This window comes from Chanodichthys erythropterus, chromosome 13 (genome assembly GCF_024489055.1).
Source record: "Chanodichthys erythropterus isolate Z2021 chromosome 13, ASM2448905v1, whole genome shotgun sequence".
In the NCBI taxonomy this organism is placed as follows: Eukaryota; Metazoa; Chordata; class Actinopteri; order Cypriniformes; family Xenocyprididae; genus Chanodichthys; species Chanodichthys erythropterus.
In genome coordinates, this window is record NC_090233.1 from 10,955,232 (window position 1) to 10,982,448 (window position 27,217).

The 27,217-nt window shown below is 36.1% G+C and overlaps 1 protein-coding gene across 2 annotated transcripts; it reads right to left on the reverse strand.

Moving 5' to 3' along the window:
- Nucleotides 1-291: 291 nt before the first annotated feature.
- mlxip (MLX interacting protein) lies at nucleotides 292-26,261 on the reverse strand. Of its 2 annotated transcripts, none has more exons than XM_067405977.1 (17): nucleotides 25,753-26,261; nucleotides 22,594-22,700; nucleotides 22,416-22,501; nucleotides 22,168-22,257; nucleotides 21,993-22,028; nucleotides 19,356-19,602; nucleotides 19,181-19,270; nucleotides 17,528-17,622; nucleotides 15,246-15,813; nucleotides 12,685-12,779; nucleotides 10,620-10,740; nucleotides 10,399-10,511; nucleotides 10,077-10,184; nucleotides 7,826-7,953; nucleotides 7,572-7,695; nucleotides 7,341-7,470; nucleotides 292-4,738 (listed from the first exon to the last, which is right to left on the reverse strand). In XM_067405977.1, exons 1-17 carry the CDS (start codon nucleotides 26,058-26,060, stop codon nucleotides 4,623-4,625), a joined length of 2,562 nt encoding a protein of 853 aa, XP_067262078.1. In that variant the 5' UTR covers nucleotides 26,061-26,261; the 3' UTR covers nucleotides 292-4,622. The 2 variants fall into 2 exon arrangements, with proteins under 2 accessions (XP_067262078.1, XP_067262077.1); XM_067405976.1 differs by having other exon boundaries at nucleotides 21,993-22,034.
- Nucleotides 26,262-27,217: the final 956 nt, after the last annotated feature.

Below are 27,217 nucleotides of genomic sequence, written 5' to 3' on the forward strand. Positions count from 1 at the left end.
TAATAATAGTTACTACTCTCTATAAATACATCATTGATGGCTTTTAACCCAAACAGTGAAAACACAGGATGCAATTTTCCTAAAGAAAATGTTAAGAAATCATGAAGATGTGCTCATTATACATTTTAAGTTGCTTACTTGTAAATGTAACTAATGGACAATGATTCCTGTAATAATAATGATAATAAAAAAAAAAAAAAAAAAACACAGAAATCATTAATACAAACAGTTGAGGGAAAAAATTATCTTTTTTAATGTTACATACTTGCAAAACGCTGCAACAATATTTTTAAAGTATAATTCCAAACTGCTTTTAGCAATACCACGCATTTGGCTGAGGAGATAAAATTCAGGACCTCTACTTATGGCCCTATAAATCATTATAAGTACGGTCTTCATAGAAAGTGTTACCCTATTTTCAAGAGAACAGACTTTCCTAGAAAGAGACTTCGGCTTCAGTCAACTCTTTCAGTCTTTATTTTAAAAAAAAAATCCATGAAAGGATTGCAAAGGCGTGATTATACACACAAGGCTGTGAAAGTGACTAGTGGGTCGATGTTTGGTGTGATGTTTAATGACTCGACAACCTCTGCAGTCCCGTTTTGACACTTGTTATAGCAACCACCTTTTTCAAGACAAGTAAAAGCTTTAAAATATCATGAGTGGGGTATACTGGTGCGTTTCATGTCATAGAATAAAACGTGAAAATACCTCTACTATCTCATTTCAGGCTTTCCAACAAAATCCCACTCAAAAAAAACCCCCACTGATTTTAGGACAATGGAACCGGAGGTGTTAAAATGCTGACTAGTTTCCAGCCCACAAAATTACGTCATCCCTGCATCACTCTCTACACTGGATATAATTTAAAATTTTGTTGCTTTTTTATGAAAAAAAAACAACAAAAAAAAAACAAGACACCCAAAGTATGATTATTATGACGTTTTTTCCCATTCATTTTTATTAAAAAAAAAGAAAGAAAAAAAAGACGTATTTCAGATTTTTTTTTCTATGATAACTCATGCCTAAAGAGAATGCACTATCAGTGTTTGGAAATATCCACAGAGAATTTATACACAGTAAACATGATATCAGATTCAAAAGTCAAACACTTTAAAACAGATAACATCACGGTTGTCTAAACCAATAAGCATTAAGATGTGTCGTCAAGAAAAGTAACTGCACTGTCTGGTACGCCGCCTTGAGTTTTTTGACATTCAGAGAAAGTCAGATCACACTGGGACACATTTCTCATTATTATTGTAGGTCTACTATGAAGGGTTGGGGTAAGGCAAGAACATGGCCTTTAACAGTTTTTATGAACTCACTCAAAAACAAAAAGTAGAAATCCTCCACAGTGTGTTTGTCAAACATTTTAAAACTGAAGGTTTAAAACTCTGTCATTAATTACTCATCCTCGTGTCGTTCCAATCCTGTAAGATTTCATTCATCTTCAGAACACGAATGAAGATCTTTTTAATGAAATCTGAGAGCTTTCTGTCCCTCCATTTACAGCTACTGACACTTTGATGCTTCAAAAAGTTCATAAAGAGATTGTAAAATATGAATTGAGTACTTTAGTCACAATTCTCTGAAGAGACACATTCACTTTATATGATGAACAGTTTGAATTTAGGCTTTTATTCATATATAAACATTCATCAACTCTTACATCAGTTCTGGTAAACAAGCTCAAGCAAGTTTGCCTGACGTGTGAGAACCAATGAGGTTCATTCTCGTGTTACGCATCACGTTTGAGCTTCAGCAAGAACCAATGAGGTTCATTCTTGTTACGCATCACGTTTGAGCTTCCGCAAGAACCAATGAGGTTCGTTCTCGTGTTACGCATCACTTTTGAGCTTCAGCAAGAACCAATGAGGTTCATTCTCGTTTTACGCATCACTTTTGAGCTTCCGCAAGAACCAATGAGGTTCATTCTCGTGTTACGCATCACTTTTGAGCTTCCGCAAGAACCAATGAGGTTCATTCTCATGTTACGCATCACGTTTGAGCTTCCGCAAGAACCAATGAGGTTCATTCTCGTTTTACGCATCACTTTTGAGCTTCAGCAAGAACCAATGAGGTTCGTTCTCGTGTTACGCATCACTTTTGAGCTTCCGCAAGAACCAATGAGGTTCGTTCTCGTGTTACGCATCACTTTTGAGCTTCAGCAAGAACCAATGAGGTTCATTCTCGTGTTACGCATCACTTTTGAGCTTCAGCAAGAACCAATGATGTTCATTCTCGTGTTACGCATCACTTTTGAGCTTCAGCAAGAACCAATGAGGTTCATTCTCGTTTTACGCATCACTTTTGAGCTTCAGCAAGAACCAATGAGGTTCATTTTCGTGTTACGCATCACTTTTGAGCTTCAGCAAGAACCAATGAGGTTCATTCTCGTGTTACGCATCACTTTTGAGCTTCAGCAAGAACCAATGAGGTTCATTCTCGTGTTACGCATCACTTTTGAGCTTCAGCAAGAACCAATGAGGTTCATTTTCGTGTTACGCATCACTTTTGAGCTTCCGCAAGAACCAATGAGGTTCATTTTCGTGTTACGCATCACTTTTGAGCTTCCGCAAGAACCAATGAGGTTCATTCTCGTGTCACGCATCACTTTTGAGCTTCAGCAAGAACCAATGAGGTACATTCTCGTGTTACGCATCACTTTTGAGCTTCCGCAAGAACCAATGATGTTCATTCTCGTGTTACGCATCACTTTTGAGCTTCCGCAAGAACCAATGAGGTTCATTCTCGTGTTACGCATCACTTTGAGCTTCAGCAAGAACCAATGAGGTACATTCTCGTGTTACGCATCACTTTTGAGCTTCCGCAAGAACCAATGAGGTTCATTCTCGTGTTACGCATCACTTTTGAGCTTCAGCAAGAACCAATGATGTTCATTCTCGTGTTACGCATCACTTTTGAGCTTCCGCAAGAACAAATGAGATTCATTCTCGTGTTACGCATCACTTTTGAGCTTCCGCAAGAACAAATGAGATTCATTCTCGTGTTACGCATCACTTTGAGCTTCAGCAAGAACCAATGAGGTTCATTCTCGTGTTACGCATCACTTTGAGCTTCAGCAAGAACCAGTGAGGTTCATTTTCGTGTTACGCATCACTTTTGAGCTTCCGCAAGAACAAATGAGATTCATTCTCGTGTTACGCATCATGTTTAAGCTTCAGCAAGAACCAATGAGGTTCATTCTCGTGTTGCGCATCACTTTTGAGTTTCCACAAGAGGTTTGTTCTTGCGCATCAAACCACTCAATTTATATGGAATAGTTTTACAATCTCTAAATGAACTTTTTGAAGTTTCATCTAAAAGATCTTCATTTGTGTTCCAAAGATGAATGAAAGTCTTATGAGTTTGGAATGACATGAGGGTGAGTAATAAATGACAGAATTTTCATTTTTGGGTGAACTAACACTTTAAATGATTTGGTTTCACTCTGTGAAAGTGAAGCCTGAACTAACAGAAGACAGCACTGTTTGTACTGTAAATAAGTTAATTCTATCTTGATCTGCTTTGCTCAGATTAGTGAAAATAACCTCCAACTTTCCATTCAAATGACATTATTTAGTTAAACACATGCATGTAAATGAATGCAAAATATTAAATTTTTATCGGGAACAGTCCACAGTTGTAAAGGTTAATTTGTTTGTTTGTTTTATTCACCAAGTAAATGCAGAAACAAAATGTTGAGTAAATCAGCATTCAGAGCACACAGTGAAAAATAACTTTTAATATATAATAATAGATGCTACGTCCTTACATTTTAGACCAGTGGGTCGTTTAATATCAACTGCTGAAATCAGGTGTCTGATATTAAGATGTCCAATCAAATGCTATTAAATGGTCTCTTACATGTTCCTCTCATGAAATAACAAATGCACCTCACACTTATATGAATATAAATATTTGTGTCTGTATTTGTGTAATTTTCGCAGATAGTTTTACAGGCCCGTGCATCTGTCTATGCACTTAAATGCTTCAAATATCCTGTATTTGTTAAATGGTGCTGCAGTTTTTGGGTGAACAAAGGATCGATTTCCAAAAGGGTACTAAATAATCAGATTAACAGCATCAAATATGGAAGACACCCAAACATATGAAAAAACAAAACAAAACAAAAAAAAAAACACCCTGAGAGGTAAAGTCCAAAAAGTCTCAAGGCAACAGCTCTAATAAAACAAAACAGTCAGAGAAACACAAAGAATTTGGAGACATGCCAGCTGTATGCCTCTCAAGATGATAAACGTAAACAAGAGAGATGGACTTTGGTTTGTCATTTCTTGCCTTAAAATCTAACAAAAAGGGGGAAGCTTATTCTTTTCAAGACCGAGCATCCATTTGTATCTTCATGTACATAAGAGAAGCATACAAAAGGGATTTGACCATGTACGTGGAGTTCTCCATTTTGTCCATAACACTTCTATGAACATATTTAAGACAAATCAAGCAGTTCTCTTTGAATGGAGTTCAAGCTAAATGAGTAACAACAAAGCAAAGATCTCACCACAGGCAAAAGGTATTGTTTTCAAGGCTCCCAAAGACTGATATGCCTGGATAAAAATTCTCAAAATCACATTTTAGATGGTGGAGGGTTAAAACGAAGATCATGAGGAATGTTTTTTTGGGTTGAGAACAGCTTTTTTGGCTTCCTCAGGTAAAAGTGCAGGATCGTTCAAGATGGATGTGCTGGTACAGAGTTGTCGTAATGTCCTGAGTACCACTGTAGGATACAGAAAAATCACACAAAGACGATGAGAGAAAACAGTGTACATAATACACAGATATAAAAGACACTACAACAAAATGAGGAAATATAGAAATAGAAAGCAGCAGGTTACAACAACAAAAAAAAAAAAATTGTACACTTTAGACCACCAATACACTATTACCAAAATTTCTAAGCTCAGAGAGCAGCACTGAGTCGTGTCATTTTCAGGACTTTCGCTTGGAAGGATAGAAGAAGAAAAGTAGCGGATCCGCCATTGCATGCAAAGTTTAGAACAAGAACCAAAACAAAAAGTGTTTTACTGTTTTGTATCGCTCTTTATGTGGGTTGCACGACTTGGGGATAAAATGGAGTTGCGATTTGAGTTGCGAATACAGAGTCGGCATACTGACGCAAAACAGGGAAGTTCTGCACTGCATTCACTACGTCAACTGCGTAGCAGACTGACAAGGAAGAGGAAAAAGTGTTGACGAATTTTTTTTGTTTTTTGTTTTTGCACACAAAAAGTATTCTCGTCACTTCTTAACATTAAAGTTGAACCACTGCAGACTATTTTAACAATGTTTTTACTACATCTCTGGACCTTGAATGTGGTAATTTCATTGCTTTGTATGGGATCAAAAATATAGTAATTTGTATTCTGAAGATAAACGAAAGTCTTAGGTGTTTGGAACGACATGAAGGTGAGTACTTAATGAAAGAAATTTTATTTTTGGATGAACCAACCCTTAAAGCCGGGCACACATTTAACTAAAACATTCTAAGACTGTTCTCAACATACAGCGATTGTTTCCTGCGACTAAAGCGAATTTAAATACTTACACATGGAATTTGAACAACGACTGTAATTTGAGCGCGATCAGTCATAAGTATCAATTTACATTCATAATCAGCCTTACAATCGTTAAGTGTGTGCGCTGCTTTAATGAGTACACACATGTAATGTAATGTGTTTCATTCATACTGGAAGCCAGAGGGCACCCTCGAGCAGAAAGTCCACAAGTGAGACTCATAGAAGTTATAAACCTTATGAAATCCCAGGAAATCCCTTATATGGACAAAGGTATCCAGCTATCACTTTATCAAAATAAAATGCAGACAGAGACATTTTTTGACTGATAAAACATGAAGACAATAAATATACGACTGCGACAATATATGGTCTATCTGTGTTCTCAGGTTTTTTCATAAGAATAAAGTATATTTATAATGCAATACTAATTGACATAGCCTTTAGAATACTATAAAAAATATATAATTTCTGCCTCTTTCTGTGATATGAAGCCACGTCAGATCTCAAAAGGAAGTTATTTCAAAAACTCAGCTGACGTTATATAGTAAGTTTGGAGTAAACGCGTCATTAAATGTTCCCTTTTTTTGGACAACAGGTTTGTAACCGTTCTCATTACAAGTTTGTAAAGATGTTTGGCACATGTTGCTGTTGCAAATTTTAGTTTCATTTGGGTTAATCATGCAGTCCTACTCTTAAAAGGTGCTCTAAGTAATGTCACACGTTTTTAGGCCAAAACATTTTTTGTCACATACAGCAAACATCTCCTCACTATCCGCTAGCTGCCTGTCCCCTGAACACACTGTAAAAAAAACGTGGTCTCTGTAGTCGCCACAAGCTCCGAAAACGGCAATAAAAACAAACTGGTGCAGCCTGGACCACGAATCATAATAAACACGCTCCAGCCAATAACCGACAAGAATGATTTTAAATGTGCGTTCATGACTGTTTCAGGAAGCACGGAGGGGGAGGAGGAGGGGCCTAGCTAGCCTCTGTTTTGTTTGACAAAACGTCGAACGTCAACAGGAAGTTACTCCACCCAGGATCACTTAGAGCACCTTTAACGCACTCTTTTTCGACTACTGCAAGGCACATCACAATTGTGTATATTGCCACCTAGTGGACTCTTCCGTCTCAACATTCACCTTGCCGTCATATTTACAACTGTGACAATATCCAAAGATGAGAATTTAACTTGTGCACAAATTTGCACAAAACATTTGTGACGTTTCCATCCAGTAAGCCGAAGAGAACAAAATAGTCACTTCCTGATAAACTGGCGCTAAATATCACTAACAAAAATGGGAAGCTGCAGCAATAGCAGCCACTGTATATAATAATTTTCGTATTTAATAAATGACTTGCGCCTCAGAGAACGCAGACGAAACGCAATAAACGCTGTCATGTTATCTTGCATTCAGATGCCTGGTGTTTGTGAACACGAACGTGTGAGGCGCTTCTGGGAGAGAATTAAACCAAACCACTTTAACAACAGACTTTGCTCAGGCATTACAGAATGACCAAAACAACATTTCAGATGCTGTGTCTCCTGGTTGGTCCAGTTATGCCGTCCCATCGCGTAGTTATTTTTTGATGTGCATCAAGGAATTTATTCGGTAAAAGTGTTTCCATCATAGTTTATGCGCATGTGTTCGTTTTTTTAATGCTCATTTTTAGAATTTATATATTCATGGCGTTTACATCCAGTGTTTTTTAAAGCGATACCCCAAAATGCTGATAAAAATAGATGGTCTCATAAAAATGAAGGTCTGGCTACGCAAGACTACTACCGTCCATTCAACTTACTAGGTCGGAGGACAGGGAGGGCACAGTAACGATCCAGCCACTGCATGGTGGTTTCACACAGCTCTGTGTTGTTGGTGGTAGACACTGTCCCATTGAAGGACTCAAAAAGAGGTTGAATAATGACGCTAAACTGAGAGAGGAGCATTAAAGAAAATAATAAGCTTGTGGAGGAGTCCAATCCAGTACAAACATTCTGACTATTCAGTTCAATCTTTTCAGGTTTAAGGATACTATCCAGAATTTCCAGTTCTGAAGAGTTCTGTTCTTCACATAGTCCTCAAACTTCTCCCTCATGTGGTCAAAGCGATGACGTGCGACGGGAACCCCTGTATCAGGAAGCTGTTCCTGGCACAAGCTGCAATAAATAGTGGGCATCTTTTATAGTTCACTTTCAAAGAAGAAAGAATTTCCAAATGTAATACGTTCAAATAGTAAATAGAAAAAAGAAATTAGTTCCCATGAACACTTGATCACAATAAACGTACCTTATAGATGTATTAAGCTCCTCAATCTCCTCTCGTAATCTCTTGGTCTCTTCCTGCATCTGTTGTCTCTCGAGTTGTAGTTTGCCAATGTAGTCGACTGTCTTTTGAAGTGTTGCAGCATTACTGATCTGAAAACCCAGATATGGGTGACAAAAAATAAAGTTACATCACTAGTGTATGATGCTGTTTAAGGACCAAAATTAAACAGTAATTACATTATTGTTCAATATTAAAGAGGTCATATGATGCTTTTTTTTCCTTCAGTGTGCAAAGTCTTTTTGCATGTATAAGATCTGCAAAGTTGCAAAGCTCATAGTGTTTCTAAAATGTATTCTAACAGAGAACACTTGCCTAAAACGCCATGATTGAAGTGCAGATTACTTCTGCAAATGTCTACATCACAATGTCAAATATTAGCATAATGCCCAGCCAAAGCCATATGCACTCTGATTGGTTCTGCTCTAGCCGTGCTTGAAAAGTTGGTTCTGATCGATCTGCATTTTCAGAATTTAACACAAACTGATTTGGCAAAATCCAAAGACATTATTAACTGTTTGTGTTTACAATTGCTTTAGAAGCCTTAAAAGCTTAAGCTTGCGATTATGGTAAGGGGCGTTACATTTCCCACACACACCATTATGGTAAAGGCCAATAACAATGCACTGGGTCAGTTGACCAATCAGAGCACTCTGGGCTTTTTTGGAACAAGGTGTTTCAAATAGACTAGGAATAGAGGTGGTGCTATAATATACAGTATGCAATTTTTTCTTTTTACATTAAAGCATGTTAAAGGATTAGTTCACTTTAAAATGAAAATTACACCAAGCTTTACTCACCCTCAAGCCATCCTAGATGTACATTCTGATGAACACAATCGGAGTTATATTAATAAATATCCTGATGCGTCCAAGCTTTATAATGGCAGTGAACAGGACCAACGAGTATGAGCTGAAGAAAGTGTCTCTATCCATTATAAACATACTCCACACGGCTCTGGGGGCTTAATAAAGGCCTTCTGAAGTGAAACGATGCATTTGTGTTAGAAAAATATCCATATTTAACAAGTGATAAAGTAAAATATCTAGCTTCCGCCAGACCGCCTTCCCTATTCAGCTTACAAAAACGTAAGGGGGTCTGGCGGAAGCTAGATATTTTACTTTATCACTTGTTAAAGGGATAGTTTGAATTTGATGTTTATCAGCTGTGCCTATGGTTTTTCCACATCCAACTGAGGTATGTGAACAAGATCTTTGTATGTGTCCTTTTTATTTGTAAAGCTGCCCTTACGAAAAGTGACAAAATAAAATGAAGTTTTGATGTAATAAAACCATGTTTTTTAGTGGTTTACTTCCATTTGTATAACAACTGTTGTACTACAGGCACCATATTTAAACTACGCCAGTCGCATAAACACCTCATGCACTGGATGCCGTGTGCACGCTCAAGATAGTTGGACATAGTGGTGTATTAGAGGTAAAAATTATATAAATACTGTTTGGTTTCTCATCTCATTCTCATTCTCATTTCTAACTGATCGTTTCATGTCTTAGGACATCAATGTGTTGTCACGAGCCGCAGGGTTTCATTTGGATTTGTCTGTGCATGTTTTTTTTTTACTCAGATTTTGTTACCATTGCCATGCATTATACGACTGACAGACCGCAACGGCTGGAGTTAAAAAATCATCATTTATGTTCTACTGAAGAAACAGTCACCTACATCTTGGATGCCCTGGGGGTAAGCAGATAAACATCAAATTTTCATTTTTAGGTGAATTCTCTCTTTAAATATGGATCTTTTTCTAACACAAACGTATCGCTTCACTTCAGAAGGCCTTTATTAAGCCCCTGGAGCCGTGTGGAGTATACGTTTATGATGGATGGATGCACTTTCTTCAGCTCATACTCGTTGGTATCGCTCACCGCCATTATAAAGCTTGAATGAGTTAGGATATTTATTAATATAACTCCGATTGTGTTCATCAGAAAGAAGAAAGTCACCTAGGATGACTTAAGGGTGAACAAATCTTGGGATAATTACTAATAAGAACTAATCCTTTAATCTATTCTAGTACACCCAATAAACAAAATAATGACCTTTTAAATGAACATCATACAGCCTCTTTTAAAATACTTTCTCCTATTACAGTTGTGCAGAGACAACTTCAAGCAAATTACATGCTCCACAAAAAAAAAATAAAAAATTAATGTGGATTTTGAAAATCAAGTAAGAAAGATGAATGCAGATTTACATTTGATTGAGACTTGAGAGTCGGCACAAGATTACACAATGTCTTGAAGCAGACATTTATGGTAAATCGCCTCTTCTGCTCAGCAGATATGTGAGTAACTCTCCGACTCTGTCAAAGCAAATGACAAAAAAATTACAAACATGGACAGGCTGAGAAAACGGTAGTTATATGGATATTTCACCATCAAAATATACGGCAATTATGCTCAATTGGCCAATTAAGAGACTTGTTAGTAATGTAAATTAACCTTTTGAATTGCAGGATACATTGCATCAATGTACAGTTGGACAACATTAGTAGAGTGCAATTTCATGAACCGTACCTTACAGGCTTCATTTTTGCCCATGCCTGCACTGGTGTTAAGAGGTGACTGGGGACTTGGTACCTGTTCTGGTCCCAATGGTGACCCTTGACCTGAGACCCGCCCGTCGTGTACTAAAGAAAAATGAAAAAAAGCTTGCTCAGAAACCTAAATTCGCAAAAAAACCAACAAAACACAAAGCAATTTCAGTGTAAATTGAAGGAGACTGGGCTGATTCTGACCTGTACTTGTTGACTGTACTGATGTCTTGTTGTTGGATACAGTTGTGGCAGTTTCCTCTTTGGGTACGATTGGTTGGGGAGACTTCTGTGTCTGAGGGAGAATATGAAAACCAGCAGAAACCTGCAAAGCAGTGTTTAATTTTTTTATTGTAATTATGCATTGCTTGGGGATGAAATTATTCTTTACTAGGGTTGGGTGGAATTCAAAATTAAGAATTGGCTCTTGTTTCAATTCATGAATCAGAAATAGAATGATAGGAAGATAAATTTAGTGGATTGAAATTCAAAGAAATTTAAAACACTACAGAAAAATGGGCAAGAAATTATAACTTTTCTGTTTAAAAATTCCCAAGAAACTGTTTAAGCACAATTTTCTCCTAACCCTACTGAATTAGGAAGTTGGGACAGGGCATTTAAAGAAAAAAAAAAGAAAAAAAATTGTCCTTTAATTTACATCACAGCTGTGCATCCTTTGCTTCTTATTATTGCTAGTCAGAGACAAGTGTTATTAATGGGATTAGTTCACCCAAAAACGAAAATTCTGTCATCAATTACACGTCCCTTCATTGACAGCTACATAACTACCACTTTGACATTGCAAAAAGTTAATAAAGAGATCGTAAAACTAATCCATATGAATTGAGTGGTTTAGTCCAAATTTTCTGAAGAGACTCGATCCCTTCATATGATAAACAGTTTGAATTTAGGCTTTTATTCACATATAAACATGTGCAGCGCGTTTGAGCTTCAGCAAAAACCAATGAGGTTCATTCTAGTGTTATGCAGCACGTTTGAGCTTCCACGCATCAATCAGGTTCAGTTGGGCTTGTAAAAAAAAAAGCCTAAATTTAATCTGTTCATCATAGAAAGTGATTGAATTTCTTCAAAAAAATTGGACTAAACCACTCAATTCCAATGGATTAGTCTCTTTATGAACTTTTTGAAGTGTCAAAGTAGTAGTTATGTAGCTTTCAATGGAGGGATAGAAAGCTCTCAGATTTCACCAAAATGTTTTTCATTTATGTTCTAAAGATGAACAAAAGTTTTATGGGTGTGGAACAACATGAGGGTGAGTAAATGATTTTGGGTGAACTAAACCTTTAAGGTGAGAGAGTTGTATAATGCTAGAAAACACTTGAACGCATCCATGAGTGCAGATAAATCATTTTGGTCTGATTTCGAGGAAGAGAAATACTAACTATATATATATATATGTGCATGACCTGATTCTTAACAAAACACATGTATTCCCATTCAAAAGTTTGGGGTCAGTAAGATTTTGTTTAAATGAAATTAATACTTGTATATAACAATGATGCATTAAATTGATATGATTAATAAATCATATTATAAATCATAAATTGATAACATTTATAGTGTTACAAAATTTATTTCTATTTAAAAAATATGCTGTTCTATTAAAAAAAAAGATGTTCTTTTAAACTTTCTATTCATCAAAGAACCCTGAAAAAGCAGCACAACTGTTTAAAGAATTGATAAGAAATGTTTCAGCAAATCAGAATATTAGAATGATTTCGTAAGGATCATGTGACGCTGAAATTTGGCTTTGCATCACAGGAATAAATTACATTTATTACAAAAATAAATGTAAAATATATAAAACTGTTATTTTATATTGTAATATTATTTCACAATATTACTGTTTTACTGTATTTTTGATCAAATAATTGCAGCCTTGTTGAGCAGAAAATACTTAAAAATGTTTCAAAAACATTTAAAAAACTAAATATTACCAACCCCAAACTTTTGACCTGTAGGCTAGTGTATATACACATGTTGCATGCATGATAATGTTTGATTAATATACACTGAAAATTGTATAAAAATTACTGACAGCCATTACATGCAGTTCTTTAAATTTCATCCAATTTCAATTCTATTTTCTTACATTCAAATTTGAATTATAATTCTGCATCCTGTTAGCAACCTCACTTCAAAATGAGGAATTTAAAAGTTTCTTTAAATCAATTTTGAAATATACACAACCCTGTTATATAGACTACCCATTGCAAACATGATAGGACATGAAGGGTGAAAAGCTTACACAAGGAATTCTGGAGGAGGGAATGACCATACCAGTGGTGGGGACAACATCAGTGTTGAGAGGGGCAGGAGTAACAAGGACAGCGTGGGTGGAACCTGGGAATGGTTGTGATGGGATATGTACATGATGAGAACAAATTTCAGCATTGACAGTGTTGTTGATATTTAGCCTACTATCAGTTTTCTGGATGATTTTTGGGGATCCATTCGATGATCCACCGATAGATGAACACGCTAAAAAGTGTGAATTTTTACCATTGTACCTTTGTGGCAGATCTACAGCTTCTGCAATGTTTGAAGTAAATGTGTGTTTTAATTAGAACTGCCACACATGTTGAAATATTCAGTCACAATTAATCTTAATTACCAACAGGGAGAGGTTTTCTCCAAGTGAAAATATCTATCACTGTATGACACAGAAAATCAGTCATTTTAATGGCAAAAGATTGTAAAATGCTACAGTTAAAACCTGTTAATTGGTTAAAGTGCCCCTATTATGCTTTTTTGAATATTACCTTTCATTCAATGTGTAATGTAGCTGTCTGTGAATGTAAACAATCTGCAAAGTTGTGAAGCCGAAAGTGCACGATAAATAAAGTTATTGTCTCTTAAAAGAAAGGATTGACTCTGAACAGCCTGAACGAGATGTTAGGAATTCGAATTCCACTTCCGTGACGGCTATGAATCACGATTAATCGCATACAAAATAAAAGTCTGAGTTTGCCTAATATATGTGGGTGTACTGTGTGTAATTATTATGTATATATAAATACAAATACATCCATGTATATATTTGAGAAATATTTACATGTATATATTTATATTTTTATATAATTTATATTATATATATAAATACATTTTTTTGCACTTAAATAACAAATTTCTCTTAAATATATACATTAATTTGTGTGTATTTATATATACATATTATTTACACACATTACTCACACATATATTAAGCAAACTCAAACTTTTATTTTGTATGCGATTAATCGTTTGACAGCCCTAAACGCAAGCGATTTTTTACTTTTGATGCATGCAAACCTGTTACAGGAAACCTCCAAAACAAAATTAAGAACCTTTAAAATAGCATAATAGGGCACTTTAACAGTAAGTTGCCTTACTTTATACGGTCAAAAACTTATAGATCTAAAAAGACATTTTATGTAATTTTACAATGAAATACAGTTTAATGTACAGTTCTTGAAAGTGAAAAAGAACAAGGCATCTTATAATTTACATTTAAAAAAAGTAAACTGACATTCCCAGAATTCTTTGTGTGACAGCACACATTTGATCGTTATTCAATGAAAACCTTGTTTCTTGTTAGTTTTTTTGTGTGTGCGTGTCAGTTATGTACATTAGGGTTTTGTTACAGCTTATGTTTTAAATTAATTGTATTATTTTAGTGTTGTGTGTTACCATGATGGTGTTTTGTATTTGTGTGCGCTTTACTGCGCACCTTCTATATTAGTATTTACTTTGAACTTTGAATCATGTGGATGTCAATATATTTTAAAAGTAAAAAAAAAAGATTATAGTATATTAACCGTTTTAGTCAATGAAATATACATTTTTTGGAAATATTTTTCTGTAAATTTAAGTTCAATCTGTAAAATTTAAAATGTTGCGACTAGGGCTGGACAATTAATCAAAAAGTAATCGAAGCCGTAATTTAGAACCTCTAATTGACGTAACTTTCCCATGTCAGTTATTTCGATTTTTAAATCCTGTTAATACTTTCCCCTTAAAAACATACTACTGAGTGTGTAGTCACGTAACTCCGCCCCATCCAGTCAGTGGCATGGAAGCAACAATGGAGTCAACACAAAGACAGTGCGTGATCCCGAAGTGAGATCATGTGTCCTCATGAAAGTTTATCAATCGTATGTGTTTTAAGGCTTGCCAGTTTGGACATTCAAGTGATTTTAAACCATCAAATGTGTATCAGTATATTGAACTACTGTGCTGATGCATTGCGGCCACAAACATTCATACAGACAGTAGCTGCACATCACATGAAGATCGCTCGCAGAGAGAGGAGCGCAGAAACTCGTTGTCAACGCTGTCCTGTGATTTATCACTAAAGTAGCTTAGAAACTCCAAAAGTAGAAAATGTATGCTATAACTTTTAAGTAACTACTTACATCCCACAGCTTCACAATTAATAGAGAGACGGTATGACTAATTCACACACGCAATCGCTCTCTCATTAATGCATTCGAATATGAACTGGTACGGTGCTAATTTATCTGTATCTGATTTACAATAAGCAGAAATTTGTAAGAAATGTTACGAACCACAGATAAAATAACTGAGCTGTTATGTCGGAGCACTTTTCATTTTTCAATTATCCCACTTTTAATAGTCAGGCATATTTACAGCACAAACCTTGTCAGTGAACTATGAGGGGGTGGGAAGCAAAAACAAAATAAGTATAATCAAGGTAAAATGTTCAATTAATCGAGATTTTGATTTTAGATCATATCGATCATATAAAATTTAACATTTTTTTGTGTTAGTGAGCATGTTACAAAATCTGCTTTGAGGAGAGACACGAACCTGTGAGTATGAGTTGAGATGGCGGCAGTGGATTGGCCGGGACAATCGCTCTCTGTGGGTGTCTGGCTTTTTTGCTAGAAACAGGAGGCAGAATGGATTTGGGCAAGGCAAAGTTGGCTGGCTGTGAGTTCAGTGAGGCAGAGGTTGAGGCCGCAGGCTGTGGAGATGGTGCGGCAGGCAGTTCAAAGCTTGACCTGCGACTGAAAGTAGTGGCTGCGTCAGTGGGAGTTACTGTGGAAGGGGCGGAGTGCGTTATTACAGAAGGAGATGTGAGGCTTGGGGTGGGCTGAGGGACTGTAGTGACTGTAGAAACACCTCCACACGGGAGAGGTTGTGGGGCTGGTGGGAGAGGTGGAGCTGGTGGTGGCAGGAGAGATGGGACGGAGGGGGTCACTTGCTCGGTGAAAAGACGCATGTAGGATTGTTGGTAGGATGTGCCAACAGCATTACCATTGTCCTGGTTGGCGACAGAAAGATGGCTGGACAGTGGAGAAGACGGGAGGAGGCGGTAGTCCAGTGGCAGAGAGGGAAGCTCTGAGGAGAGCGGCATGGATGACAGCAAGGGATTCTAGCAAACAACAGATATGAATATCAGCACAATGCATACAAGTGCATATCATTGTTTAAGAAAAAAAAAAAAAGTACTAAACCTAACAAGTAGGGATAGACCATATAGTAAATATTTGCAATAGTTTTGCTATTACTTTGCAAATGTGGTAGAATATATAATACATTAAAGGTGCCATAGAATTAAAAATTGAATTTATATTGGCATAGTTAAATAACAAGAGTTCAGTATATGGAAATGACATACAGTGAGTCCCAAACTCCATTGTTTCCTCCTTCCTATATAAATCCCATTTGTTTAAGAGACCTCCGGAAAACAGGCAAATCTCAACATAACACCGACTGTTATGTAATAGACGGGGTGTACGCCCCCAATATTTGTATATGCCAGCCCATGATTGAGGCATTACACAAGGGCAGAACGTCTGGATCTGTGCACAGCTGAATCATCAGACTAGGTAAGCAAGGAAAACAGCAAAAAATGGCAGATGGAGCAATAATAACTGACATGATCCATGATAACATGATATTTTTAGTGATATTTGTAAACTGTCTTTCTAAATGTTTCGTTAGCATGTTGCTAATGTACTGTTAAATGTGGTTAAAGTTACCATCTAGGAGACAAGACCCGTCATTATTTTCATTATTAAACACTTGCAGTCTGTATAATGCATAAACACAACTTCATTCTTTATAAATCTCTCCAACAGTGTAGTGTTAGCCAGTTAGCCACAGAGCATAGCCTCAAACTCATTCAATATCAAATGTAAACACCCAAATAAATACAATACTCACATAATCCGACGCATGCATTCAGTATGCATGACGAACACTTTGTAAAGATCCATTTTGAGGGTTATATTAGCTGTGTAAACTTTGTTTATGCAGTGATAGAATCGAGAGCACGGGAGAGGGTGGAGAGCGCGCGATTTAAAGGGGCCGCAACCTGAAATCGGCTCGTTTCTAATTATGCCATCGAACGTCTTTTTAAAAGATGTAATATAAGTCTAAGTTGTCCCCTGAATGTGTCTGTGAAGTTTCAGCTCAAAATACCCGATAGATTTTTTTTAACTGCCTATTTTGGGGCATAATTAGAAATGCGCCGATTCAGGCTGCGGCCCCTTTAATTGCCTGCGTTCTCCGCCCCCTCCCGAGCTCTTGACTCTATCATTGCATAAACAAAGTTCACACAGCCAATATAACCCTCAAAATGGATCTTTACAAATGTTCGTCATGCATGCTGCATGCGTACATCGGATTATGTGAGTATTGTATTTATTTGGATGTTTAAATTTGATTCTGAATGAGTTTGAGGCCGTGCTCAGTGGCTAACGGCTAATGCTACACTGTTGGAGAGATTTATAAAGAATGAAGTTGTGTTTATGAATTATACAGACTGCAAGTGTTTAAAAATGAAAATAATGACAGCTCTTGTCTCCGTGAATTCAGTAAGAAACGATGGTAACTTTAACCACCTTTAACAGTACATTAACAACATGCTAACGAAACATTTAGAAAGACAATTTACAAATATCACTAAAAATATCAATAAGCTATTGTGAAGCCATATACAGCCCATCCCTACTGTCAATTGTAAAGAGTTTTGTAATTAACATGAAGCAACTGTGCATTTGCGGTGGAGGACAGGAAGTGCATACAAAACAGGAAGAGCTTAGAGCCCTACAAATCTGTGTATGCATGTTCAGGATTGTTACCTGTGTTTGGGAGCTGCTGCTGGTTAGGGGGGTGACTGGTGGGGCAGTGGGGGAAGTGGAGGGGAAGACTGGCTGACGCAGGGTGTGAAACAAATCTAGTGTGGGAAAAAAAAGACTTTTGATCCAGTGGGTTAACTCAGTGAATAGACTGAGTGAATGTTTTTGTTGTAAATTCGTTGAATTTCTGACTGATTTATGACTTTGATGAAGAATGTTCCACAACATTGTATGATTGATTCATGAATTCAAAATTAACAGCTAAAAGAGTGATTTAGTCACAATACCAGATCTCACCAGTAGATGTTAGGACTGGGTTGAATATCGATTTCTCATTTTAATTTAAATTAATCATAATTTAATTAAATAAATCACAATAAGCTTTGTGCTTTGTTACTATTAATATGAAAAAAATTCAATTTTATCATGAAATTAAAACAATAAATACAATTTTGGCATAATGTGGCATGACAGATCGCTGTAGTGCTTCAGTTCAAGCAGCACATGAAACGATCATCTCTTCCTCTTTACTACTAGTTATAGCATGAAATAAACATGAATGTTGAAAGATACAGTGCAGCTTACTGAAATATATCATGTCTCATGTAATTTCTCAGTCAGTCTTTCAAATGACTGAGAAATTACATCAATAAATCAACTTGTAAACTACATGTCATGTAACATTACATTTTAAAGCCATTCAATGTCCGTAGCTTGATAATTAGCTAGAAATATTAACTCTAGAGAGGTGCAGTTGGTAAATATATGTACTATATTACATAATTATATTTTTACTTAACCTGTTCTTCAATTTGTAATCTATGGTTGAATAAATCCATCTTTTATTTTAAGATAGCCACGTTTTAAATGTTTATATTTAAAATAAATATCACAAAAAGTTTTTAATATATAGTTAGTATAATAAAAACTGCCTTATGTGCAATTTAAAGGTCTCTATACAAATCAGTTGTTAATTTTAACCTTTAATATTATAGTAACGTTCCAACTGACAGGGTTCCCTGTAGAGAGTGCAACAGTCAGGTTTGGGAAGTAAAAACTCTGTTGAAGCCGTCGGCCCATATTACTTCAACTTATTTTTAAAATTTTCATTTGTGGTGAAAAACGACATTAGAGTTGAAACAAGAAAAATGTGGCAAAATATCTCTTTAGCACCGCCCACTCCCATGAAGCACAATGTAATTGAGTCAGGTCTCTCTACGCTATCAAAATACTATATTTTTGTCCAATTTTCAAATACTTTTTTGCTTCAAATCAAAGTTTGTAATGTTGCGATTCATTCTTGGTTCACGGTTTTTGAAATCTTTATGGGAGAAATGAATGAAAAAATACTTCAGGCACTGTTGCACTCTATTAGTTTACAACATTATTTAAGAGATTTACTTTGAGAAAAATTGATATGTACTGTACCTGATAAATATCCAAATGAATCGATACTGAATCTAAATGAGATTGAGATTGGAAATGAATTTCAAGCTAGTGAATCGAAACAGAATCGAATTGTGAAATGCGTGTCAATACTCATCCCTAGTAGACGTAAGGCCATACCTGCACAAACAACATTTCTTCATCAACTAGTCATTTTGTCAACAAGTCAATCATTAATCTGTAAGTTAACGAGAGGAATTGTGCTCGCACCTTGCAGAGGCTCAAAAGTGTCCATGAAGTCCAGATTGGGCTGCAGTGGGATGAGGCCGGGCTGGATCATATCTGCATTACCTGCATGGGCTAAGAAGACAGGAGGCTCGGAGTCAGTTCATCTTACTCAAGGATAAAATACATTAACAAGGACAACTCGACGGTCATTTCTCACCAATCTCCCTCGGATTGGGCCATGCTACAGGCTGATGAGAGGCCAGTGTGGAAAAGAGCGTGTCTGAGAATTCAGACATGAGCACGTCCATGTCAAAAAGGGAGTCCATCTCCATTGGAACAGGTGAATCGCGACTCTTGCGGGACCTACGACGACCTCCCACACTGATATCCTCATCCTGGCAGAAGAGGACACGGTAGGTGTCTGGACACACTTCCCCAAAGAGTGAAAACTGTTCCTCCGCACCCTTTGGGAGGTCAAAATGCAACAAGCAGGCAAGGTCAACAGACACACTCGAGGTTCATGCAGAGTAAAATGCAAGCATCAAGAATGTGTATTAGCAGCATATGCACTACCATTCAAAAGTAAGGACACAACTGACTTTATGTTTCTCTAAAGGTTAAACCAGGGGTTCCCAAAATATTTCTGTCAGCCGAACCCCTTTATCATAAAATATTTACTTGAAGAAATTCCTAATAATTCAATAAAGATAAAGACAAATCACATGTTCATGGTTCTTCCAGTTCTTGGCAAATGCCTTCAGCACATTCTTGACACTGACTTAGCCTTTTGGAATTTCCATTTGGCTTTAAATAAAACCAACTTCATTCCAGTCATCACCAGCCAACCAACCATGTTCCTCGCTGACTGAGACCTGAAGACAGTCAACTTTACCTTCTCATATATTATATACATCTCCTCTCTTCATGTAAATACTACTGCAAAACCTCTGTGCTCAGAGGTTCAGTCTTGACAACATCTGTCCAGGACCAACAGCAAGGGTCCAAGACAATCAACAAGGAGTTATTAACTTACAAATTAACTTTCCAAAGCAATTTCAATGTCCCTCAACCCCATCCAGCCTGAGCCGAAGAATCTCTCACCATCCCAAAATAATTTTATCAATGTAACTTTTAATTCTGCTCAACAACCATTATGTATGCACTTACTATACTACACTTACTGAGCCTCTATAAAGACATAGTGATGGTAATATGACAAATTGAATGTTAGGAAAATGTATATTTCAATGCTTTTGCGTTCCCTCTCAAAACAAAACGAGAAACTTTTGCTTTTGCCCACAAAACTTGTGTGATTGACGTAACATTAGGTGGGAGAAAAACTAAATTTTGCAAGTTTCTTTTGGGAACGCAAATGTTTTGCAAGCAAACTTGAAGCTTCTTGTGGGAATGCAATACGTTTACGAGAAAACAATACTTCTTTTGCAAGAAAATGCAAAAGATTTGCGAGCGAATGCAAAAGCATTTTTCTTCTTTCTGCATCTCAAATTTTTTCCATCAATGTGTCCCTTTAGTGGCTTCAAACTAAACTTAAATATATATTCTATATAGTAATACATAACTATAACCATTCAAAAAAGTTTGTTTCACTCCACTGTTGCTCTGACGCCTATAGATTTCTGCTAATTTCTAATTAAGTAATTTTGGAAATTTTTACTGCAGCACTTTCTAACATACTGCATTCTTGTTTGGATGAATAGTGTTATAAAAACTCTATATTTGTAAGTTTCTTACATTCATACATATATAATATAAGTATGTATAATGTATATAATGCATGTATAAATAAAAATGTATGCATGTATATTTGAACCACTGAAACACTGTAAAATTATTAAAGATATTAAAGCCCTATTTGGATAGGATTAATTTTCCAAATTGTGTTTAAGTTAAAAAAAATTTTTCTTTTTCACTCGACGTCTGTGATTTCATGTACTGATTCAGATGGGACTAACATCTCTGTGTTTATTCCAGAGGTGGGAGTGTGTTTTCTAGACGTGGGCATTAGAGAGGGTAACGTATGACATATGCGCCTTTTAATTTATTACTTGTTAATATAATTTAAATTTATTTTAAAAAACTATTTAAGCAAACTTCACAAGTTTAGAGAAATGGTTGTTTATAATAAACTTGCATAAGTGAGCAACGAAACCTAGACAAGCATCTTACTCTTAGCTGACACTGATATTAAAACGATTTGGCTTTATTTATTATTAATTTCATCATTTAATTTTTTCATCAGATATCATCCATACTGAAATGAAAACATGCTAAGGATTGGTGTGCAAATGGTAGTTCGGGTAGGTTTAAAATCACAAGAGGAGAAGCATTATAATAATAAAACATCAGCAATCACAGACATTCACATTCGGGCGGGATTAGTATTACCTGAGGTCATTTTTCCAGAACTTTTTACAGATGGTAAAAGCCGCTGTAATATTTACTGATACTGTCTGTTATAATTACTGAGATGGCACATTCAGACGAGACTAAAATCACTCAGAAGCTCTGGTAATAATTACTTTACCCCACCTCTCCATGTAAAACTAATCCCGTCCGAATAGGGCTTAAGACAGTACAACCTATTAAAGAGACTTAATGTCTTTCACCTCACAGTCTTGTTTGCATTTGTGTTAAATTAATCTACCCTGACTAAACTATTAGGCAGTGCTGATCTCTTTATATTAATTAATTAAAAATGAACAACAAAGCTCATGTGACTAATAAAAGAAAACAACTGCAATATTAGCATGCATGTACACACTTTTCACTTTGATGCAAAATTACTTTGAAACAAAGCTTTATCAACAATTGTGGAGAACATTCTAGAAATTACCTTGAGAAGGCTGGACAGGTCTTCATCCTTGTGCTTCTGTAACTTTAATTTAAAATTTGTGAGTGCTATTAATGAAATGTTATTAACTGGTGTATTGATATTGTCTCATTTATACATAACATCTAAGTTTCACAGTATTGTAAGTAAGTTCAACGTAAGGTGAACATAAACATACTCTTTTCTTGAAATATGTTCTCCATTTATGATATTCCCTGATGACGATTTCAATCCTCCGTTTCCAGTACTTGCCTTCTGTCGCTATTGCCTAGGAAACAGAAGAACATGGTACCAAGAGAAAGTGATCCAACTCAAGGAATGAACTGTGCAAATTCTTCAAGGAAAAAAACAGGTGTGGATGTTTTTAGCCCTTCAGATCTATAGATCAAAAAATGTGTAGTCAAATGACACTCCAGACATGCTCACCTCTGTTGGTCGATGTACTCCCGAATCCATATTGCCATCCAAAGGTGTAACAAAATGGCAAACAGGGTTCTGTCTCTTCTCTACATCTTCAAAAAAGATAGGCATTGCAAACAGAAATCAACAAAGTCCTGCATTTTAACATTTCTGAGCAGTATGCATGTTATATTATTGGTCTTACATTGCATATACCAGGCTCTCCAAATAGCATTGTTGAGGCGAATCTTGTCCCTCCACAGCAGCTTGAGGCCTTTGAAGTTCTTCCATTTTGGTGACACCAACCTTCCACTTATGGACACAGAACAAATATGTGTTTGTTAGGCCAATCAGATCATGACATTTTGGGGTGGTGATACAAATACTTGCAATTAATCATTTAATTGCCTGTTCTGTTCATGTCACTTACAGTCTAAGCTTAATACATATATTGTACATAGATACACAAATATTGCAAAGGGATAGAATAAGACTAAATATTTAAAATATTTTGCTTTTGTATTCACTTTACTCCACTATTCACACTTTTGGAACCCAGTCAACCTGAATTTATTATGATGATCACACTTAACATTAGGTGGCCTTGAAGGGATATTTCACCTAAAAAAGGTTTAGGTCCTAATCACCAAAAGCAACCACGGCGATGTAAAAAGTGCATTACCAACGCCGACAGATGAAAGGATTCAATGGAATCAATTCAATGGAAAGGATTCCGGAAGAGAAGACAATGCTGAATAAAGTCGTAGTTTCTGTTATTTTTGGACCAAAATGTATTTTCGATGCTTCAACAAATTCTAACTAACCCACTGAGGTCACATGGACTACTTTGATGATGTTTTTATTACCTTTCTCGACATGGACAGTATACCGTACATACATTTTCAGTGGAGGGACAGAAAGCTCTCGGACTAAATAAAAAATATCTTAAACTGTGCTCCGAAGATGAACGGAGGTCTTACGGGTTTGGAACGACATGAGGGTGAGTCATTAATGACATAATTTTCATTTTTAGATGAACTTATTTCTTAAAATAAAAGTTTACCTTAAAGTCAAAGCCTTGATTGAGCAATAAAGTAAATAATGAACACTTAAGTGTTCCACTTGTTTTGGATATGTAGCATTTATACATACAGTATACAGCATAAAGTTACTCTACTTTTTTCCCCAAAAAAATATTTATGTAAATTATATTAATCTAATCATTAATAATAATAATTATGATTACAATAACAAATGAAAAGATCAACAATTATGGGTTTGTTTGGGTTTTTTTTGCCACAGGCTTTGTGTTGCTATACAACCAAACAAAGGGGGAAAAAAAGACATTTTAGTCCATGCAATTACACAACGTAATTCTGACAAAACTATACGAGAGCAAGATCTGAGTAAGATAGCAGGGTCATGTGACTTCCACAAGGTAGAAAAAAATTGTGAAATTTGGGTCTGAATTGTGAAATTCTAAAAATAAAGACAGAAATCTAAAAAGGAAAAAAGATAACCAACCTCAGAATTTAGGTGTCAATTTAAATGTGCCACTTTGAGTTGAACAGATGCTGGTGAAAGCATAATTGACTGAAAACAAGAGTTTGTTGTTGGACCGAGATTGGTAATGAAACATCCACCAACACAAATGCTGGAAAAAGGATATTTAGGACAGAACCATTTCTGAGGATCTCTTAAGTGACTGTTTAAACTTGATACTAAATTTAATAGCACAACAAACTTGCATTGTTCACATAACATGAAAACCCTACACCAAAAGAAAATGACAATTAATAGCACAGTTAAATCACTCCATGTGAGATTTAAGTCTGTTGAGGGTTTTTTATTCTCTAAAGCTAAAATTCAACTATTAAAGATGAAAGACAAAAAAAATGACGAATGAAACAGTAACACTTTATTTTACAGTGTCATTGTTACACCTTACATGTTGTTACTGTAGTAATAACTATAAATTATGCATAATTACATGCAATTAACCCAAACCCTACACTAAGTACATGTAGTTTATTATTACTCAGTACTCAAATGTATAATTACACTGTAACAAGGACACCTTAAAATAAAGTGTAACCAATGAAACATACTTGCATAGTAATTACATACTATTGAACGGTTTTACATTTTATCCATATTATCACTCATCATAATTTAGTGTATTCTGGGCAAGAACTAATCTTGATAAATCATTTTGAGCTTATTTCCAAAGCTAAAATCTGTATAAGGTACTTTACTAAGCATATAAGAAATTTCTTAAATACAAAGTCAACATTATATAGTTGTATATAGCGTGATAAAACAGCATGATAATGATCAGAACATATCTATATGTTTAATCATGAAGCAAGTCACAAAGAACATTTTCACATACTAATAATTTTGCTGAAAAATAGAAAAACCCCAAGTCAATGATTGCATGTATGAATTTAGAATGCATTTCTAAATAAATTAACAGATCTGAAAATGAGTTTCATGTCATTGACCTGTATTTCTGTAGTCACTCTTCACATTTCCTTCTAAAATGCAAACGTTTTAACTATCTCTGTTTGTGTAGTTGGTTTCTAAGGTTGGGAGGGGGAAATGTTCAACACTTCCTGACAAAAGTGTCATCTAATGTTGTAAGCAGGTTCACTATATTAGAATTATAGGTATATGTCCTTGCTAAGATCAAAGTCAACGCTGTTTTATCCAAAGTAAAAATACAAACTTGAAGGGATAGTTTACCCAAAAATGAAACATTTACTCACCGTCAAGTGTTTCTAAACCTGTATGAGTTTCTTTGTCCTGTTGAACACAAAAGATGATATTTTGAGCAATTCGGGTAACCAAACAGTTGATGGTCCCCATTGACTTCCATTATATTTATTTTATATTATGGAAGTCAATGGGGACCATCAGCTGTTTAGTTACCAACATTTTTCAAAATATCTTCAGAAAAGATCTTCATACAGATTTGGAACAACTTGAGGTTGAGTAAATGATGACTTTTTTCTTTTTTTTTTTAATCATTATTTTTGGGTGAACTGTCGCTTTAAATGGCTAATACAATTGTATTTGTGCCTAACAACAACAAAGAAAAAAACTAGCAATTGACGGCTGTCAAAAAGCTTGCTAAAACACAAACACCTCAGACTACACTCAAGACCTCAACAAATGAATGTTTTCACCTCCTGTGTGACTAAGAAGAAATTAAATGCCAAACCGTGCTAGTTTCTCTGCAAGCTTTTGGCCCAGCTAGCAGTGCGCTAATATCTTCATGGGAATGATGGAGTAACATAACAAGAAACTAAAGCCTTCGCTTAAACAGTTTGTAAGTTGCTTTTTTGTTCACTAACCAACTCACCTGTACGCAAGGGTCATGCACTCAAACAGCTTCGTCAGGGAAGCATCAATAGAGAGATGCGACGTGCTAGTCTTTCCGAAATGATACGTCTGGCAGGTTTGTTTATTTACAGTGTCGAAGTCGTATCCTTTCTTCGGGGGGTGGTCGGTATGAGGAGAAGACACCATAAAATGACCGCTGTGGATGATCTGCGACTCTCGTCCGTCAGATTTCTTTAACGAAATAGTCGGTTCCTCTGCGTCAGAGTCGTCGTCCTGCTCCAGCTTGATAGCAGCCCTTCGGTACTGCCGTGCCTCTCGAGTAGCCATGTTAAAAGAGCGCGCTTCGACTTTTTCTGAAATTGTTGCACTGGCGATACTTCACATTATGCCACGTTCTTCATCCATTGCTATTGGGTTAATTTATATTGTTTTAAACTATTTTAAATGTCCCTACTTCGCTGCACGCCCTCAACATTAGCCAGCATGCTATCTCCTGTTGTAACTTGAAGGGGTTTGGTGAACTCAAGACGGTCGTTGCGTCGCGATGACAGAATCAATCGCGATTGGTTGGCTCGAGAGCACACCCACTAACGCTGGGAAACACTATGAGGGCAACAACTGTGCAAGTCAATCAAAACATTTGTTAAAGGGATAGTTCAGGCAAAAATTAAAGTTATCCCATGATTTACTCACCCCCAAGCCATACTAGATGAATATCTTCTTTCAGACGAACACAATCGGAGATATATTTAAAAATATCCTTGCTCCTCGAAGCTTTATAATGGTTGTGAATGGGGGGCCACATTTTGAAGCAAAAATAAAATGAATCCATCCATAATAAAAGTAATCCATGCGGCTCCAGTAGGTTAATGAAGGCCTTTTGAAGCGAAGCGATGTGTTTTTGTAAGAGAAATATCCATATTTAAAACTTTATGAATTCAAATAACTAGCTTACGATGCTACTCTATCCTCTGCACTTCAGCGTACGTCATTGCATCGTGTCGGGTCATAGGTTGGTCTTTCGCCGCAAATCTAGGCGTACGGCTGTCTGTCGGAAGCTAGATATTATAGTTAGTTAAAGGATTAGTTCCCTTTCAAATTAAATTTTCTTAATAATTAACTCACTCCCATGTCATCCAAGATGTTCATGTCCTTCTTTCTTCATTCGAAAAGAAATTAAGGTTTTTGATGAAAACATTTCAGGATTATTCTCTTTATAGTGGACCTCAATGGACTCCAAATGGTTGTCAAAATACAGTTTCAGTGCAGCTTCAAAAGGCTTTAAACGATACCAGACGAGGAATGAAGGCCCTGGTATACTTCAAACGAAATCGAAGAACAAACTGATGTGACGTCATTTCAAACAAAATCAGGCCAAAAAGTTAGTTTTGTGTTCTTTTTGGAAGTTCAAAGCGGCTTGCCAAAGCAAACTTTCAGGAAAAGTTCGCTCCAGCTGCAAAACACCTTCGTACTACCATTGGTCA

Coding starts and splice junctions, on each gene's coding strand:
- mlxip (XM_067405976.1), bottom strand. CDS start 26,060: ATGGCTACTCGAGAGGCACGGCAGTACCGAAGGGCTGCTATCAAGCTG. Junction 22,258..22,415: donor GAGTACATCGACCAACAGAG/GTGAGCATGTCT, acceptor TCTGTTTCCTAG/GCAATAGCGACAGAAGGCAA. Junction 4,739..7,340: donor CCTCCCTGTCCTCCGACCTA/GTAAGTTGAATG, acceptor TGTATCCTACAG/TGGTACTCAGGACATTACGA.